Consider the following 18585-nt stretch of genomic DNA (forward strand, 5'->3'; position numbering starts at 1 on the left):
TGTCTCTGACATCCAGGCTTTGCCATTGAGGGTCCGTCCCAAGCCAAAATCGAGTGTGAGGACCAGAACGATGGCTCGTGTGATGTACGGTACTGGCCCACAGAACCAGGAGAGTACGCTGTTCACGTCATGTGTGACGACGAGGACATTGAAGACAGTCCATTCATGGCTTACATTGTCCCAGATAACAAAGCCAGCCAACCCAACAAGGTAACCCCAGTGCAGCTTTAATCCACACAACTTCAGTTAGACATTGTACAGTGTGTCCAAGAAGAGTACACGGAGCGCTGTCCGCCACTCTCAAAATGGAATGCTAAGTTTTTGAAAAAAAAATGTCTTTTAGGTCAAGGCCTATGGACCTGGCTTGGAGAAGACTGGTTGCATTATCAACAAGCCTGCTGAATTTACAGTGGATGCCAGTGAAGCAGGAAAAGGTCCTCTGAAGATTATTGCACAGGTAAGCTTCCCTGCATGCATCCCTTCCAGCAGATACAGCAGATAAACCAAACAAAATTTCAATACGTTTCAAGTCTCTTCAAGGTTACATTTAAGACTTTATTTAGAATTGTTGCAGCGCTATTTAGAGTTTTGTTATAATCTTAATCCTATTTATTAATACTTTCAATTAATACTTTTGTTCTTGTGTGCATATTTATCTCCATCCTTTTAAAAATGTCTTGGCATTGATCATTAATCTGCAGAATGCTGAGGGGATGCCAATAGATGTGAAAATGAAGAACAAAGGAGACAACGTGTATGCCTGCTCTTACACCCCCACTGCTGCAGTCAAACACACAGTGGCTGTGACCTGGGGAGGGGCCAGTGTGCCTAACAGCCCCTTTAGGGTAAGCCCACCAGAGTCCAGTGGCCTGCTACTGATCACTAAAACCCTGAAATTCAGTGGAGCAACAGAGGTCACTAACTTGGCGAAATCTGATGATCCCACCAACACAACTAACTTAGTAGAATGGGATATCTCAGCTGAGAACTCACCTCTAACCCAGGCTGCTCCACCTAACCCTGATAATTCACATCCAAAACCTCTCATTATAATCACCACGTACACCGAGTGTTCTCACACTGTTGACGTGAAGTAACTTGACAAAGTGTTTCTTTCTAGAAAGCCACATTTCAAAGCTAGGCTTTCTATGAAGAACCACTGTTGAGTGCAGTGTGATTTTCTGCATAATATTTGGATTTTTCGAATAAAAATTAATAGAAAAAAAAGCAAAGTTTAATGAATCTGCATTTATTGATAATGTGATTCTGAAAGTGAAGTGATTATTGACAAATTAATAGATTGATGCTATTCCCTGATTCATGCACTGTTTTAACTCAATTTTTTAATGAGTATTTTCAAACTATTATGACCAGGAAGAGCACTTGTACATTAATGTCACTCTAATTCAGAATTTCACTTGAATGTCATTTCTTTCAAATATGATTTTTTTGCACTGCTTGTCTGCTGTCCTTTCCACAGAGCACTAACCAGTTAAGTCTCTCCTAAGTACTATGATTTCTTTGAATGTGATTTTCTTGAGTTTTCTGTAGTTTGATGTCTAGGTTTATTTCACATAGATATTTGCATATGTTACAATATAATGGTGCTTTTGAGAGAGAGCAGGAGTAAGATGAATACTGAAACAGTCGCAGGCATATCGTCAAAAGATACAGCTATCTTAGCATATGAGCACATGCGTCTTACTGTTATTTGGAGTAACGGAAATGACATTAGAGTTACCAATATATTCATAATATTAGCACTATTATTAGTAGGGAACAAACTACAACTGGGTGTCTGCATGCTGGAAAATTTTTAAGCCAAAATGTATTGTACTGTTCAAAATATATAGCAACACTTCACACCTAAGCCATGGTATGATGTTCAAATACACAAGAAATGTTTGTCACATTCAAATAAATTCTGACACTGCATGTTTTAAGATTGTTTGTGTTATTTATATTCATGCTTGTTTAGTATGGAATGTGGTACTTATTTTCCTGATTTTTTTTATTCACCATGTCTAATAATGTTACACGTGAAATGTACTATGATAATGAAACACTACGTACTTGTTTGGTGTGTGGTATAATTGCTGGGACTGACACTGCTCTGTAAGTGGTAACTATTTTAATTTTTACAGAACAGGGAGAACAGTGACAGTCTGTGTAATATTGTATGATCAGCCACAAATTATACTGTTGTCTGATGTATACATTGTCTCTCCAGTGATCAGAATGGGCAGAAAAAATGAATCAGTATGAGACTGAAATATGCTGTGAGCCGTTCTAAGTGTTGTCATTGGAAAGCCCAGTAGACTTTATAGGGTTAGGTTAACAGAAGAATGTTCCTGTTTGGCTTTGACACTTTGGAGGTCTATTTTCTCAGGTGAATGTGGGCAAGGGAAGTCATCCTCATAAAGTTAAAGTGTTTGGCCCTGGCGTGGAGAGGACTGGACTCAAGGCTCATGAGCCCACACACTTCACTGTGGACTGCAGCGAGGCTGGAGAAGGTACATTAAAACACACACATGCACATGCTTAAGCAGTTTTTTTAACTTTATTTTCTCTGTGTCTGATTGGCTGAATGATTCTTTTGTAGGAGACATCAGTGTGGGAATAAAGTGTGATGCCAATGTTGTCAGTGACAAAGAGGAGGATGTCGACTTTGACATCATCCCCAACGCTAATGACACTATCACCGTCAAGTACATCCCTCCAGGGGCTGGACGCCTGACCATCAAAGTGCTGTTCACCGATCAGGTGAGTGCCCTGATCCTGAAAAGCCACAAAACTCACCCACGTCATGTGTTTAGACTGTTGTCTCCCAATTTTTTTTCCCCAATTTGTAACTTTTCTTTCTTATTAGGAAATCCCCATCAGTCCATTCCGTGTTAAAGTGGAACCTTCCCATGATGCCTCTAAAGTCAAAGCAGAAGGACCAGGGCTCTCCCGCTCAGGTTTGTATTTCCCACTTGACCATACATGATCCACAAGGCTTTTATTGCAGGTGGTTTAGATATTTTTATTTTTTCCCCCCCCTAATCTTCCTACTCTGCCTTTGTCTCTGTCTAGGAGTGGAGAGTGGAAAACCCACCCATTTCACCGTGCACACCAAAGGAGCAGGCAAAGCCCCCTTGGATGTGCAGTTTTCTGGACCCAGCAAAGGACAGCCTGTCCAAGACTTTGAGATTATTGACAATTACGACTATTCTTACACTGTCAAATACACCCCTGTTCAACAGGTATTGTCTTTAAAGAATATACAGCGTGTTCTGTGTCTTCCATCATCTTTTACGGCTGAAGTTGAGCATTTATGATAACGGCCTTTTGAATGTCAGAAAGAGCAGTATGTTGAGGCAGCTGACGAAGCGCCAAATGTTGTTCTGCGTCGTAACTCACTGATGGCCTTCTCCTCAGGGGGAGATGGTGATTACGGTGACATTTGGAGGTGACCCCATCTCCAAAAGCCCGTTTACCGTGGGCGTGGCAGCTCCTCTGGACATCAACAAGATTGAAGTCAACGGATTAGAGAGCAGTGAGTTCCACCAGATGACCTTCTCAACTTTGTTTTGTCCTAACAGTCTACTCAATATACTCTGTTCTTAATTTGCTATGATTTTATTACTTATATAGTCATGTCTATAAATTTGTATTTGCTGATCTGCTGGTTACTATAGAAAATGGATTTTCAGTCTGAATTCAGTTTTCCCTGTCTTCATCCAGTCTTGCCCAATCAGTACAGCGTATCTGGTATAATCAGTGAGTTGAAGGGTTGAAAAGAGGTCCTCTTAAAAAAAACCCAAAAAAAACTCTGAATTGCAGGAGTCGAGGTTGGCCAGGATCAGGAGTTTGCTATTGGCACTAAAGGAGCGGGTGGCCAAGGCAAGCTGGACGTGAAGATCACCAGCCCATCTGGCAAGGCCATGCCTTGTACCGTAGAACCCGGCAAAGGTGCCAGCCTAGTGAAGTACATACCTAAAGAGGAGGGAGTCTACTCAGTGGATGTCCTTTACGATGGGAACCCAGTGCCAGGGAGCCCATTCCCTGTGGAGGCTACGCTTCCCCCAGATCCCAGCAAGGTACTGTTCTCCATTAGAACAATACGCTCATGGGCTGTTGGATCTCAGATTGCTATAAATGCGTATTAAATCAGATGGCTCAGAATTCATTACAAGTGACTCATACAATAACTTTTTTTTTTTCCATTGTTCTAAAATGTTGTTCATTTTTATATTTGCGACCGCTCTTAACCAGTTTCATATGATTCACATTCACATCTTTTTGTCACTACTTAATGCTGGTTGTTTCAAAATCACCATTGCTTCTCTGCAGGTGAAGGCCTTTGGGCCAGGCTTGAAAGGTGGTTTGGTTGGCAATCCTGCAGAGTTCACTATTGACACCAAGGGTGCAGGTACTGGAGGCCTTGGCCTGACCGTGGAGGGTCCCACCGAGGCTAAAATCGAGTGCTCTGACAATGGTGATGGGACATGCTCTGTGTCCTACCTGCCCACGGAACCGGGTGAATACCTGGTCAACATCCTGTTTGAAAATGTTCACATCCCCGGCTCCCCCTTCCATGCCAACGTCGAAATGCCCTTTGACCCTACCAAAGTGGTGGCATCGGGCTCTGGGCTGAAGAGAGGCAGGGTCGGAGAGACCAGTGTGGTGAATGTGGACTGTGCCCTTGCAGGACCTGGACAGCTGACAATGGAGGCCGTGTCTGACTCAGGCTCTAAAGCCAAAACAGAGGTGCTGGATAACAAAGACGGTACATACACGGTCACCTACGTGCCTCTGACAGCAGGAATGTATACACTGCTGCTGAAGTATGGCGACAAAACGGTGCCCAAGTTCCCTGCCAAAGTTATGGTGGATGCAGCTGTAGACACTAGCAAAGTGAAGGTGTTCGGGCCAGGAGTAGAAGGAGAAGGTATGTGCATTTTGAGGTATTTTACCACAGAGCATGTTTTATTCAAAAGTTGTCTGAAAGGGATTAAGAATTTATATTTACTGCTGGAGAAAGGGTTTTGACTTTTCAGCTCAACTGTTTTTCATAGGGACTGAAGTTCTTTAAAAAAAAATGTGTTGATTAATCAGCAGTCAGTTGCATTTACAGCTGTGTGGTTAATCTGATATTCACTAACTTATCCACCATCCCTGTCTGAGAGTTGGTGCTACAGTGTGTATGGAAATCTTGAAAAGCTGGTTCTTTTAGGGGTAGGGCTCTGTTTTCAGATTTTGGCTTTTTTCACACTTGATATCCTAAGTCTCTCTTCAAAGTCAGCTTGGTTTTATTGAGCTGCCCCATTCAAAGCAGGTGTTTTACTGCAGGCTCTTGCTCTGAAAGGCTCTTCATGTACCATTGTCCCTTGACTTTAATAGCAATGACCGTAGCCTATCAGAAAAACTGTAACACCAAAATGATTTTAGTTTCAGATTCTAGTTTTACTTCTCTAAGATGTAGAGTGGTGATGACATTTTTACAAGATGATAAATCACTTTGTGAGGAGTTTGTCATTTTATATGGGAACAACAAATCCATTTCTCCTTTCTTTAAGCCAACTTTCCTTGTCATAATCTGGCCCTTCCCTTTGCACACACAGGAGTGTTCCGAGAGGCCACCACTGATTTCACCGTCGATGCCCGTCCTCTGAGTAAAGTGGGTGGTGACCACATCAAAGCCAAGGTCAAGAACCCATCAGGTGCTGTTACCGACTGCTCAGTCACAGACAAAGGCGATGGCACCTACAACGTGGAGTACACACCCTTTGAAAATGGTATAGCCTTGGGAAACATTATACTTGACGCTTAATCAGCACCCTGTCATTTCATTCATTTAGCCATGGTGAATGAATAGATGAGATGAATGAATAGAAGAGTAGCGTAAAGCTTCTGTCATGAAGGTGTCATACTAATTATCACCTGATGTGTCACATAGTTTGTGAAATCTTTACAAATATTGCTTAAGTGTTGTATAACTGTGTCTGGTTGTTTTGTTTGAACTTGATACACAGGAGCACACAGTGTTGAGGTTCTCTATGATGACACTCCTGTACCTAAGAGTCCATTCAGAGTGGGAGTGACTGAGGGCTGTGATCCCTCTCGTGTGCTGGCCAAAGGCCCAGGGCTGGAGGAGGCCCTCACAGACAAGCCCAACAAGTTCTCTATTGTTACAAGGTATTATACTGTTATCCTCCAAGGTCTCCCTCTTTTCATGCTGTCTTCTCAGAACTTTCTGGAACAAGAAATTAATTTATATATGAATGAACATATTTATTTATTCACTTTACCTCTGACATTTTTTTTTCAAACAGAGGAGCCGGCATTGGTGGTTTGGGCATCACAGTAGAAGGTCCATCAGAGTCAAAAATGTCTTGCAAGGACAACAAGGATGGCAGCTGTAATGTGGAGTATACCCCATATGTTCCTGGGGTTTATGATGTCAATATCACCTATGGAGGAAAGCATATTCCAGGTAAGCTGCATGCTAGAGGGTGTTCTGATAATACAATAGCTCATATCTGTCTTTTTTCCCCCCATTTTCTTTATTTGTCTTTTCATAAATCCTATGTTCCTAAGCTAATGAACGCAGCATTCCCAAATGCTTTTTCTTAGACATAATTAATTGGAACCTTGTGTGACCTTTTTGAAAATAACTCACACTGTGTATGGTATGTATAATTCACCCGGGGGGAAATGCTGTTGACTTTTTTAAACACTTTATCTTTACTTGCTGTTCTGATAGAAAATGTATGAATAATGTATTGTAGGTAATGCATTCACCATACATTAAATTATGAGGTCATATTTCATGTAAACATGTTTCTAGGCCAAGACCACATAGTCTGAATCTCCCACATACATATATTTTCCTAGTAATACTTGTTTACTGAAGTCATGTATATAGGGCTTGATGGACCAATATTTTAGAGGGCAGCAGACGCTGCAATGAGACAAAGCAATATTTCTGACAGCTGTGTCCAAGGTTTTTCATTACACAAGCATTAGTGGACTCTTGCCAAGCACTCATTCTTCCTGCAGTTGTGATATGTTCATATGTAACCATTGCATATGACTATGTTTATTCACACGTGATATCGTTTTTTGAAACGCTTAATCTTTCTGATTTCATATGTAAGCATGTTTTTTGTGTGCTGCATGTTGAAGAATAAACCACCTTTTGCTGTCTTCATCTTTCCTCAAGGAAATGATTAAATTCTTCAGGAACTGCAAAGTTTCCCAGTATTCCTAATGTGTAAGCGTTGTTTCATTTGAAGTAATGGCATACGGTCTGCATGCCCTATAACGGCCCTGTCTTTGTCTCTCTCTTCGCCTTGTAGGAAGCCCGTTTAAGGTGCCAGTGAAGGACGTGGTGGACTCCAGTAAAGTGAAGGTTTCTGGACCTGGAGTAGGCTCTGGAGTCCGGGCCAAGGTTCCTCAGTCTTTCACTGTGGACTGCAGCAAGGCGGGCGTGGCCCCTCTCTCTGTGGCTGTCACAGGTCCCAAAGGTGAGCTAATGTGACTCCGACAATATTCCAACATTTGTAATTATAAACTAATCAAACATAATTCTTTATTAGGTTTCTCATCCAAAAAGACTTAGTTTAAAATGAAAAGAATTTAATTAGTTTCCTACATGCATGGTGTTTACTTCTGTTACTTAGCAGGAAACTCTGTTTGAATTAAAACTGGTCTGGTTTTTGCTAATTATTTAATATTGACTTATGATAAATTGATATTTTCTATTATGTGCTCACAGGTATTGCGGAGCCAGTGGAGGTAAAAGATAACGGTGATGGCACACACACTGTGGCTTACACACCCTCTGTGGAGGGGCCGTACTCTGTGGCAGTCAAGTATGCTGATGAGGAGATACCACGAAGGTACGGCACGAAGCCTCGGGCAGTACCGTTGATTTCCATTGGACTTAAATTACAGTTACTGCAGCTGCGCATTGTGAAAAATCGAATCGTATCGTCTACCTCATTTGTCATGTTTATGTAGATATATCTGTTTCTTTGTTTAATTCACTTTAGCCCGTTCAAGATGCGTGTACTGCCAACTCACGATGCCAGTAAAGTGCGTGCCAGTGGGCCAGGCCTTACCACAGGACTGCCAGCCAGCTTGCCTGTGGAGTTTACCATTGATGCCAAGGACGCTGGGGAAGGGCAGCTGTCAGTACAGATCACAGTGAGTGCAGCCTTCACGGGGATATTTTGGATCAAAAACAACTTGAGAAATGACTTAATTGGTCATCTCAGTTAATGTTAGACAGATTAGACTGTGTTGTCTGCTCTTTGATTCAGGTCCTCTGCAGCAGCCAAAAATCTGCTTCTAGAAGTGAAAAGATTAGTAGTAAGATGAATAGGTATCTCTCTGAGGCCAGAGTAGTCCCCCCAAAACAGGCATCTGTATGTCTGTAATCTCCTGTAGAAAAATGATCCTGTCTTAGCACTCTGTCTGGTAAATGGTGGAAGTCTGCTGTGTGATTATAACATTTGTAAACTTCCCAAAGTGAGTCTCATACACCATCTATGTGTCTGTTAGCGTGTAGTGAGCTCAGTTCATCTAGGGACCTCTGTGTTTTCTTTTGGCAGGGAAAACCTTGCTGAATTCTCCGCTGCTGTCCTGTCCTCACCCGGTTTTTGGCAGCGGTTCTGTGTGCATAGGCTGTAGACATATGTGCAATATCTTATGTGTTGTTTTAATACCCTTTTTTTTTCAGGACCAGGAAGGGAAACCAAAGAAAGCCAACATTCATGACAACGACGATGGCACATACAAGGTGTCCTATGTGCCAGACAAGGTGGGCCGGTACACCATTGTCATAAAGTACGGCGGTGATGAAATCCCAACTTCTCCTTACCGAGTGCGAGCAACTACCACAGGAGATGCCAGCAAGTGCACAGTCACTGGTGAGTGACATCTGATTGAATTTCGAGAGGGAATTCTTCCAGCAACGTGAAAACAGAGACAAATAAAGTCCTCTGAATGCAATAAGCAACTGGAAAGGAGAGTAGCCTTGTTATTTATTACCGGTTACTACAAGGGAGCTAATGATGCTAATAAGTTTCAAAACCTTCTGCAGCTGAGACACAACAAACCTATAAAACACCGTAACACGACCTCTGTTTTGTAGTGGAACACACCGCACTTTTGCATTTAAAAAAAGAAAAAAAAAAGAGCCTAAGGAAACATTCCTTGAACTCATCACGATGTTTTCTTAAAGCCTCATTCACAGCCTAAACGTGGCTCTTGCTCTTTAGGTCCTGGCATTGGCCCTACCATCGGCATCGGCGAAGAGGTTGGCTTTGTGGTGAACACTAAGGGTGCGGGGAAAGGCAAGGTCTCCTGCATCGTCGTCACTCCTGATGGGACTGAAGTGGAGGCTGAGGTCATCGAGAATGAAGATGGGACCTTTGACATCTTCTATACTGCACCAAAGCCAGGGACTTACGTTATTTATGTGCGTTTTGGTGGAGAGAACATTCCTAGGAGCCCCTTCAAAGTCATGGTGAGATACAGTGTCTTAGATAAGAGAAGACACATGGAATTTATAAGTGTAGACTGCTGACTGTATGAAGTTCTCAACTGGAATTCATTTGTTTAACTGTTCACTACAGTGGAATATAGACAGTGAGGGAGCAGGCTGTTGTTTTAAGCCTCCAGTCTTCTCAAAGTCTCGGGAGTAATAGGCCCAATTATATTTTGACATTTCTCTTGAATCAGTCCAATATCACCAACATGATGAAGGCTGTGAGTGTGTCAAGTAATGGTCCGTGATGTGGGAGTTGCCTGTGTGTGTGTTCGTAGCCAAACTCTTGTGTGTGTGTGTGTGTGCGCACTGAATAAGCGTAAGTGTCATTTCTTAGGCAACTGGCGAGCCTCCTCTGGTGCAGCAGTCAGTCGAGCAGCAGCAGCAGAGCGCTCCTGGAGCCGGTTTCCAGCCTTGGGTACAGATGCTCCTCTCTCCCTCATCTCTCTCTCTCTCTCTCTCTCTCTCACAGCCTGCGCCTACTGGGAGAACTCATTCAGTTATACTCACACTTTTTAGCCTATCACACTGATGCACTGACCGGCTGGCTGTATGACCACTCTCACAATTTTCCCTCTGTCTACCTCTCTCTTTCTCTCTCTCTCTCTTTCTATCCTTCTCTTTCTATCTTTCTCACTCCCTCTCCCTCTCCCTCTCCCTCTCTCTCTCTCTCTCTCTCTCTCTCTCTTTCTCTCTCTCTCTCTTTGTCTCTCTTACTGTCTCTCTTTCTTTCTCTCCAAACCTGTCTCTCTGCTCAGTGCCGTTATGGTCGCTATTTGATTTCTAATCAGGTCTGCCCCGTTTTACCAATCAAGCATCATTCATTTCAGGAAATGGCTGGTTATTTATGAATCATACTTTTCGCTGAATCACAACACTGTTCCTGATTAACCCTGGAAGCATTGCTCTGTCTGGTTTATGCATACGTGAAGTTTGTTTATGGGCTCCGAAATTCAAAAGTGCTCTGTCTCCGTTAGATAACCAATATTAGGTTATAAAAAAAAAATGTTTAAAAATAGATAGAGGCTCCCCCCTTTTCACGATCTGCTCTTTCATCTAATCCAAGGGTGTGCCATTTTTGACTGTCTGGGCCCTGTGCCTTCACCCTGGCCTTGTGCTGCTAATCCAGTTACTTATTACAATGGACAGTGGAAAAATATCTCTCATGGCCGTGTTCCCACAAGATAGGGATTGTAGGAGAGGGAAAAGACAGTGGTGTGAAAAGATAAAAATAAGCCAGATATCTATGGTGACTTTATCTGCTGCCACTGAAGGGAATTTTCTACAGAGCCTTATCCTGTAAAGGTTACCTCATCTTTTTCATCTGCTCATCTCTCACCTCTCTTTTTCCAGCTCTCTTACTCTGGCAGTGGGTGTTTTCCATTTTTATTTCTGTTGTTTTCCAGGTTGTTCAGAACCTTTTGCTTTTCCAGGTGTGCTGGGGATGAATCACAGTATTATTATCACTGTTTTTTGTTGTTTTTTTTTTAAATGTTGTTGTTTTTTTTTATTTTCTTTGCTCCACTCGTTCGTCCGAAGCATGTTTCTGCTGTGGCTGAGTCACCCGATCCTTTTTGCCTTTTTTCCATGTCTCTTACCTCTCAGACTGGATGGTTCATTCCGTAACCTATTGACCCCTGTCAGTGCTTTATTTGGCCTAAACCTCAGTGTGTTTCTCTCAGGTGACTGACTCCTCCTACAACAGCATGAATGGCACAGGTTTCAGACCCTTCGACATGGTGATTCCATTTGCTTTCAGGAAAGGCGAAATCACAGGTAAATAGCTCCAGTTCATGCCAGAGTACACTGACTTGGCATTGAAGTGTAGAAAATTTGTGTGACGCGTCCAGTCCTGTCCAAAGCCTGCTAGATATAAGGACGAAAGTTTCCAAACGCTGGAGAGTGAAACGGAAAACGTAAAGGATTTATAAATCCACACTATAGCAAACTTTATGGTAGCTCGGATGTCTTCAGAATTACCCGCCCGGGGACTGGTGATGTAATGCAGAGCTCCACAAACTGAGCAACAGGAAATACCGTAATGCAGCCAGACGGAATGTTTATTTATTTATTTGTTTGTTTGTCTATTACCAACCACAGGTGAGGTCCACATGCCATCTGGCAAGACAGCAGAGCCCGAGATCATCGACAACAAGGATGGGACTGTTACAGTGAAGTACGCCCCCACAGAGGCAGGCCTTCATGAAATGCACATCAAGTACAATGGCACTCACATACCAGGTCAGACTCCTCCCTCTCACGCCTAATGGACCCTCTCAACGACCTCATCTCTTTAATAACGCTTTTCAAAGCACTTGAATGCCAGCCACCAGAACAATGTACATAGTATGGTCCCCAGCAAAGAATGAATGTTCATTCAGTTTGATGAATTTCCTGTCAGGGTATTTTTTTTTTTTTTTTTTTGCTGTTTTTTCATCTTGGGTGGAGGCCATGGGAACTGTTGATGAGAGACTGGGGAGTTGAAAAGATTCGCCTTTCAAGAGATTTGTTTAAGGAAGGGGGCGTGGAATGGGGGGGGGGGGTGGTGGTTGCAGAGAAAAAATCATTTAGACTGTGATTTATTTTGAAGTGGTGAAAGAGATCTCCTGGATGACATCAGGGTTGGAGAATGTGGGTAACTCTTTGGCGGAGAAGGAACCGCACATCAGGGTTAGGCCCCTCGTGTTGGTGCTTGTTTAAAAGGATGTGATTTCACATTATCAAAGACGCTGATCCTGTGCCATCAACAATATCCACTACCAAACCAAAGCCTCGCGTCACACCGATCCACATAAACGCCTTACCACCCAGAAAATAGTGACTCAAGTCATGAAGTGTGATATTACCATCTAAGGGCATGAAGGAATGGGCCTAGCTTTGGCATATTATTTTCTTAAGTCTCTTTCATACTGTGACTTGTTATTGACACTGAGTAAATAGTGACTCATGGATTATTTTATATGTGGATATCCTGTCTGTGAGTAACAATGGATTCGAATGAAATGGGCTTGGCTTGCCGTTCATTCGTTCCCCGTTATGTGTTGGTTGGACTGTTGCATCACCGTTGTGGACTGGCTTTATCTCTCTGAAACATGAAATCAGCGAGATTTTTTTTTTTTTTTTTACCCCAGAAGGGTGTAGTATGGCTGCACTATGTTTCAGCATGTTTCCTTATTTTGCAAGGAAAGGTCTCACAAACGCAGCCACAGAACTCAACCTTTGCTTTGATTACCTCACCACTTTTCTTTTGTCTGGAGCCTGTGTACACATGACACAATGTGCCCGAGGATAAAGCTTGTCTCCCAATGATTAACGGTCTTACACTATACACGCTTAACACCTGGGCTCTAGTTTTTCTGCCCCCCCCCCCCTTTTTTTTTTACAGTTTTCCATTAATCAGTGTCATTGTTATTTCAATGTTTCCATTGTTCTCCTTTCAGAGAGTCCTCTACAGTTCTATGTCAACAACGCCAACAGTCCCAATGTTACCGCTTACGGGCCTGGCCTCGTCTATGGCGTTGCAAACAAGGTCGCTACTTTTACCATTTACACCGAGGACGCCTCAGAAGGTGCGTACAGCCACACAGTTGGTAAAGAGTTAGTAGAGTTAGTAAACATTTCATAAACATTTCCTTTGTCTATTACAGAATCAAAGATTCCATTTCAGGTCCCAGATTCCCGAATGATGAATATATATATTTATGTAATTACGTAATTGCAGGAGGTCTGGACTTGGCTATTGAGGGCCCTTCTAAGGCAGAGATCAGCTGTGTGGACAATAAGGATGGCACATGCACTGTCACCTACCTGCCCACGCTACCTGGTGACTACAACATTCTGGTGCGCTACAATGACAAGCACATTGCTGGCAGCCCCTTCACTGCCAGGATTACGGGTGAGCACTGGATCTGAAAAGCCCGTGAGGTTGTTATGCATTGCTGGCGTCGTAACCATCAGAATTGCTCAGTAGCAGACAGATATTTAGCCTTGGCCTTCACAGATTTTAAAAACCTAACCTTGCAGGTTTAAGTAAACGATTTATCGTACCAAGTGATGCTTAAACGTTATTTTGTTTCAAGGAAGACGCTAGTCTTTTATAAAGCTTACTAGTTTTTTTTTTTCAAATATCACTGTCTGCCTCAGAGATAACAGCAGTTAGAACGCAAACCAGTTGTTCTTTGCTGTCATTGTTAAACACATTTAATCACCTGTGTACAGAGGACAACAAGAGGAGGTCTCAGGTGAAGCTGGGTTCCGCTGCAGACTTTGCTTTGGACATTAATGAGACTGACCTCAGCCTGCTCACAGCCACTATCAAAGCACCGTCCGGCCGCGACGAGCCCTGTCTGCTCAAGAGACTGCCCAACAACCATATAGGTAAGAACATCCTCAGTGATCAGGCGCTAGGCATGCTTGTTTAGAGATCCTGTGCTTGTTTGTTATATTTAAAGATATTTATCAAGGTGGCTTACAGTAAAATCAGTGGAATTATTGTTATTTTTTGCATCATTCAGTCGATATCCTCAAGTTGAAGGTAATACGAGCAACAGGCTCTTTGTAAACAGGAATTTTGAAAGTCAGAGTTTCTCGGGATTACTGAATCAGTAATTCGGAACGATCCTGAGTGATCACGTTGTTGAAATTCCTTCTCAGGCATTTCCTTCATCCCGAGAGAGGTTGGGGAACACCTTGTGAGCATTAAGAAAAATGGTCGTCATATTGCCAATAGTCCCATCACTATTATGGTGGTTCAGTCTGAGATCGGGGACGCCAGCAAGGTGAAGGTCTTTGGCCAAGGCCTAGTGGAGGGTCGTACCTTTGAGATGTCTGACTTTGTTGTGGACACCAGGGAGGCAGGTGAGAGACTGATCTTCTACGAGTTTCATATTTCTTGAATATTTCAGCGTTTTCTTTTTTTTTCCACAAATAAGTGCCCATCAAGTGGATTTGACAGTTATAAAGCAAACACAAAATCTGTAATGAAGCATGTAAGACAGGAAGTAAGCTTGCCTTTTGTCACTGGCATTCCAGGATTATGTAATTTATTTGTTCAAAAACATGTGAGACTTTTTGAGGCCGGTTTCTTCGGATAAGGCTCTAGGTCAGATTCCCTCATTCCTCTCTCATGATACAAACTGCTCTGACTTGTTATGATGGTTTTCATTACACCGACGCTCCAGTGTAGCTTACACATTAAAGAACGTGGTTGACCTGTGACTCCCTTAGCTTTGAAATGGAGAGGCACACCAGATGTCAAAGGTAACTGAGTGATTCTGATGGAAATACTTTTCAGCAGGCATTCTGCTCTCTCTTACTCTGGGTTAGTGCCTCATAATTATGTTTCATTCAGCCTTTTTGCACCATCTCTGGGGGTGCCCAGTTCCGGTATGTGAAACACGTAAGCGCTAAATGAACATTTTTTGCCAAAATGCCTGACTCCTTTTATAGTTCATTTGCTGTAATTTTTTTATGCTCTCAAATCAGAGTAATTGGGTTGGATCTGATTCAGCTGAGCTGTGAAAAGTGGCTCAGGGGTAGAAATGGAAGTGGAATGATAATAGACTTAATTGGTACCACGTCGCTACCCAGACCGTCGGATTGTTATTTCATAATTACAAAGAGGACCTGCACGTCCTGGCACAATTAGCCTTATAACGAACAGGGCTTACAGGAAATGTTCATGACAAACATTTTTACTGGAAGCTCTCACTTTGTAATATGTTTTAAGAGGCCTATGATCTATTATGTTTTGCAAACTGTACCTTTGCAAGTCAAAACTAAATGTGTCATTTTCTTTCAAGCGTGATATTCTTCATTTCTTTGGTACTGACATATTTCACACGTCTGTTTGGAGGTTATGGAGGCTTGGCTCTGTCTATTGAGGGCCCCAGTAAAGTTGATATTCAGACAGAGGATCTGGAGGATGGAACCTGTGGGGTGTCCTACTGCCCCACTGAGCCTGGCACCTACATTGTGTCCATCAGGTTTGCTGAGGAGCATGTCCCAGGTAAGACAATGTCTACTGGTGGAAACGGAGCTCTATGTATAATGACCATTAGTTAAGAATCATCTTCCATCGTGCTCATATGTTCTACAGTTTGAAGTACTATCCAGATGTAGTTATAGGGTTATAGTGTCCTTTAAAATGGTTTTAACAGAGCCCATGTTAATAAATTCCATTATTAATGTATAACACCATATTATGTAGCAGCAGAATTCTTGATGCTAAAATAGTGATTTAGAAAAAAAGTATTTAGATATATAAGGTTAACAGAAGTTTTTTCTGGCTCTCATTAAAGATTTGTTCCTTGTCTTGTGCCTTCAGGGAGCCCTTTTAGTGTGAAAGTGACAGGTGAGGGACGCATCCGTGAGAGCATCACTCGTCGGCAGAAAGCAGCCTCCGTCGCCACCATTGGCAGTGTATGTGATCTTAACCTGAGGATACCAGGTAAGAACTTTACAGTGTGTTTATGAAGTTACTTGATGTGTTTTTGTCCTGCCCCGTGAGCATAATTAACTGAGGTGTTCTGCATTTCATAACCTCTTCTGTGTCCGTCATGTTGTTTTTAATGATGACGGACAACAAACGTTTGTGACTAATGATGCCTCTTGTAGCTGGCATCTAACCAATGAGCCGTCAAGTCAAAATGTGAATTGCAGTATTCTAGACCTTTGAAAGATGGGCTAAAGTGAACTCCCTCATTCCATTTCAAAACTCCCCTCACTTTGGTTTTGACTCAGATGGATGTCCAATTATTAAGATATTCTATTAATTTTATTGTTCCTGTTATTTTTTCAGTTTAAAAAGTGCAAAATTCTAAAACTGAAAATTTCTTATACACCAGAAAATGGCAGCTGCGTTTCATGTGAAATAGCTTCATGTTTTGCAAATCTTAGCAATCAGTCTATACCCTTCATGTGTGTTTACTTACTTAAGATACCAAATAGCGGGGATTGCCCATCTGGAGTTGAGGTGGTTGTATAAAAGCAATGTCTGCTCATTAAAAAGCAGAACCTGAACCTGAATTGATCTACTCAGACCCCCTGTGTGGACCAGGCATTCTGGCCTTGAGCACTGACTTACTTAGACCCATCTGCACATGCACAGGGGCAGCCAATCGCTCACAGGGCAGGAATAGCGTGCTGGAACTGGAGGGTTCTCTTTAGAGCACAAAGACCTTACTAATTGACACAAAGAAAGAACTTGTTAGAGGGCAAATGAAAAATTGGACGTTCAAAAGTAGCTTTCAGGAGTGCTGTTACTTCCAAAGCATTCATGAGTGAAAAGGGGGGAAAAAAGGATTAAGATATTAAATATTGGCATGCCTGACATTCTTTTATGACTTTTGAGGTATTTTTAAGTAACCGTCTTCAGATTCATCTTCCTAAAATCTACTCAGATATTTTAGACGTATAGTTTACATAAAGGGGTGTGCTTCCCTGCCCAAAACCATCAATTGTTTCCTCAGTACCTGTCATTGTGGGCCAAATGGGAGACCGTTGTCCCAGCTGATTCCCAAACTGGTCCAGTTGAATGAAGTGGATGGTGATGGCTATATTACTGTATCCTCCCTTTTCCTTGCTTGGTGGTGGGAAAAATCTTACTACAGGTGTCCTTTGTTTTTTCATGTCAGCAAATTTAAGACTTTGGGAATCTTTTGCAATGTGAATCAATGCTGTTATGACAAAGGGTTATAAATTATAGATACAGCAGCCTGAGGATAGATACTTATCTGAATATTCAGACCAAAAGAATTTAATTCAGCACCAAACATAAATAACAATTGTTTTATCAAATAATATTTTTAGAAATTGTAGAGATTTTTGACAAATCCTGTTTACAGCATTATATATTGCACAAGAGGTTCTAAATCTCCTTACAGAACCTAGGCACAGGCAACAACAAGGCCAGCCAAAAAAAAAAAAAAAAAAAACATGAAAAAAAGCCGTTACACTTGTTAGCTCTCTAACGTCTTGCCAAGGTAGGGCTTATGCTGTTCTTCAACTAAAACCATATGGAGCTTGAAACAAGACAATGCGTATAACTGGAACATAAAAAATTCGGACGCTGAAGAGATTTAGCTCTTTCTGCTGTAACCCCCCCCCATCCAAGTTCCAGATTTTTGCACAGCTGTTGCTGTGGAGTCATTTGAAGACTTCGTCCCTGTATTGCCTTGCACAATGCATGTCTTCTCCTACAGTAAACTCTCTGAGGAAGCTCTTATGTGTTTGTACGAACTGTCATACAGTAGGGGGGAAATTTCCTGCAGCCTAAAAACCTCCTCCCTCCTCACGAGATCATTTATAGGTCTACTCCTGGAGTCATTTTCTCTAGATTAAGTTTCAGTCAGGTCATGCTAATTTGCTTCATATGTTGTTCAAAACGTTTGAATGGACGGGAGATAGATTTCGAAACATTTCAACATTTGCCCAAACACAAATAGCTCTTGAAGCATAATTACATTTTTTCAAAGAATATTTAAGATCAATCTTTGTGTCAGCATGCCCAGGTGTTGATGGATGAGAGAAGTTGCACGCCGCTCTTAAGTTCTTAAGACCAACATATACATGGGAGACTTAAAAAGCAACATGCAAATTTACAAAAAGTTAAAAAAAAAAATGCTGTTCACTGCTCTCAGAAGTATAAACATAATTTGAATTTATCAAAATTGTACTCGAGTTTCAACACTGTTTTCTACTCAGACATGAATTGTTAAATATGAAATGTGGACCGGTCTGACCGCATCCATATGAGAACCATCTCGGCAGAGTGTTTGTGTAATCATCGTAGCAAAGTAATGGTGTGTTAGCGCTGAGTAATGAACGTTGTAATGGAGGCCACACAAAACTTCTCTCCCCATTGACTGAGCTCATTCTTGGCTGTGTGATCGGTAAAGTCCCACTAGCACATTGGTGTCATGCTTAGCAAGGACCAGAGCACTCACAGGAGACTAGAGCCAAGGGTTGAGCAGTCACCCTCTGGAGACTGTTCTATGTCATACATTCAAAATTGAGCGAAACAATGTGTGAGAAATGCGTGGGAAACA

General features: G+C 42.1%; 1 protein-coding gene across 3 annotated transcripts in view; it reads left to right on the plus strand.

Moving 5' to 3' along the window:
• flnba (filamin B a) overlaps positions 1–18585 on the plus strand; it is a 58908-nt gene that overhangs the window by 32614 nt on the left and 7709 nt on the right. Inside the window, exons 12-39 of one of the 3 annotated variants that reach the window (XM_030777239.1) lie at positions 17–210; positions 344–457; positions 702–845; positions 2390–2513; positions 2603–2763; positions 2870–2960; positions 3076–3245; positions 3421–3538; positions 3826–4082; positions 4336–4933; positions 5607–5780; positions 6018–6180; positions 6318–6478; positions 7344–7511; positions 7763–7886; positions 8040–8193; positions 8729–8918; positions 9270–9517; positions 9876–9908; positions 9940–9942; positions 11221–11314; positions 11639–11779; positions 12979–13107; positions 13260–13433; positions 13757–13915; positions 14192–14395; positions 15393–15545; positions 15864–15986. In XM_030777239.1, coding sequence (XP_030633099.1) covers positions 17–210; positions 344–457; positions 702–845; positions 2390–2513; positions 2603–2763; positions 2870–2960; positions 3076–3245; positions 3421–3538; positions 3826–4082; positions 4336–4933; positions 5607–5780; positions 6018–6180; positions 6318–6478; positions 7344–7511; positions 7763–7886; positions 8040–8193; positions 8729–8918; positions 9270–9517; positions 9876–9908; positions 9940–9942; positions 11221–11314; positions 11639–11779; positions 12979–13107; positions 13260–13433; positions 13757–13915; positions 14192–14395; positions 15393–15545; positions 15864–15986 — 4566 coding nt within the window. Of the gene's footprint in view, positions 1–16; positions 211–343; positions 458–701; positions 846–2389; positions 2514–2602; positions 2764–2869; positions 2961–3075; positions 3246–3420; positions 3539–3825; positions 4083–4335; positions 4934–5606; positions 5781–6017; positions 6181–6317; positions 6479–7343; positions 7512–7762; positions 7887–8039; positions 8194–8728; positions 8919–9269; positions 9518–9875; positions 9957–11220; positions 11315–11638; positions 11780–12978; positions 13108–13259; positions 13434–13756; positions 13916–14191; positions 14396–15392; positions 15546–15863; positions 15987–18585 lie in introns of all 3 variants that reach the window. The other 2 variants (XM_030777237.1, XM_030777238.1) reach the window with 2 other exon arrangements.

The sequence above is a fragment of the Chanos chanos genome, chromosome 6 (assembly GCF_902362185.1).
Source record: "Chanos chanos chromosome 6, fChaCha1.1, whole genome shotgun sequence".
In the NCBI taxonomy this organism is placed as follows: Eukaryota; Metazoa; Chordata; class Actinopteri; order Gonorynchiformes; family Chanidae; genus Chanos; species Chanos chanos.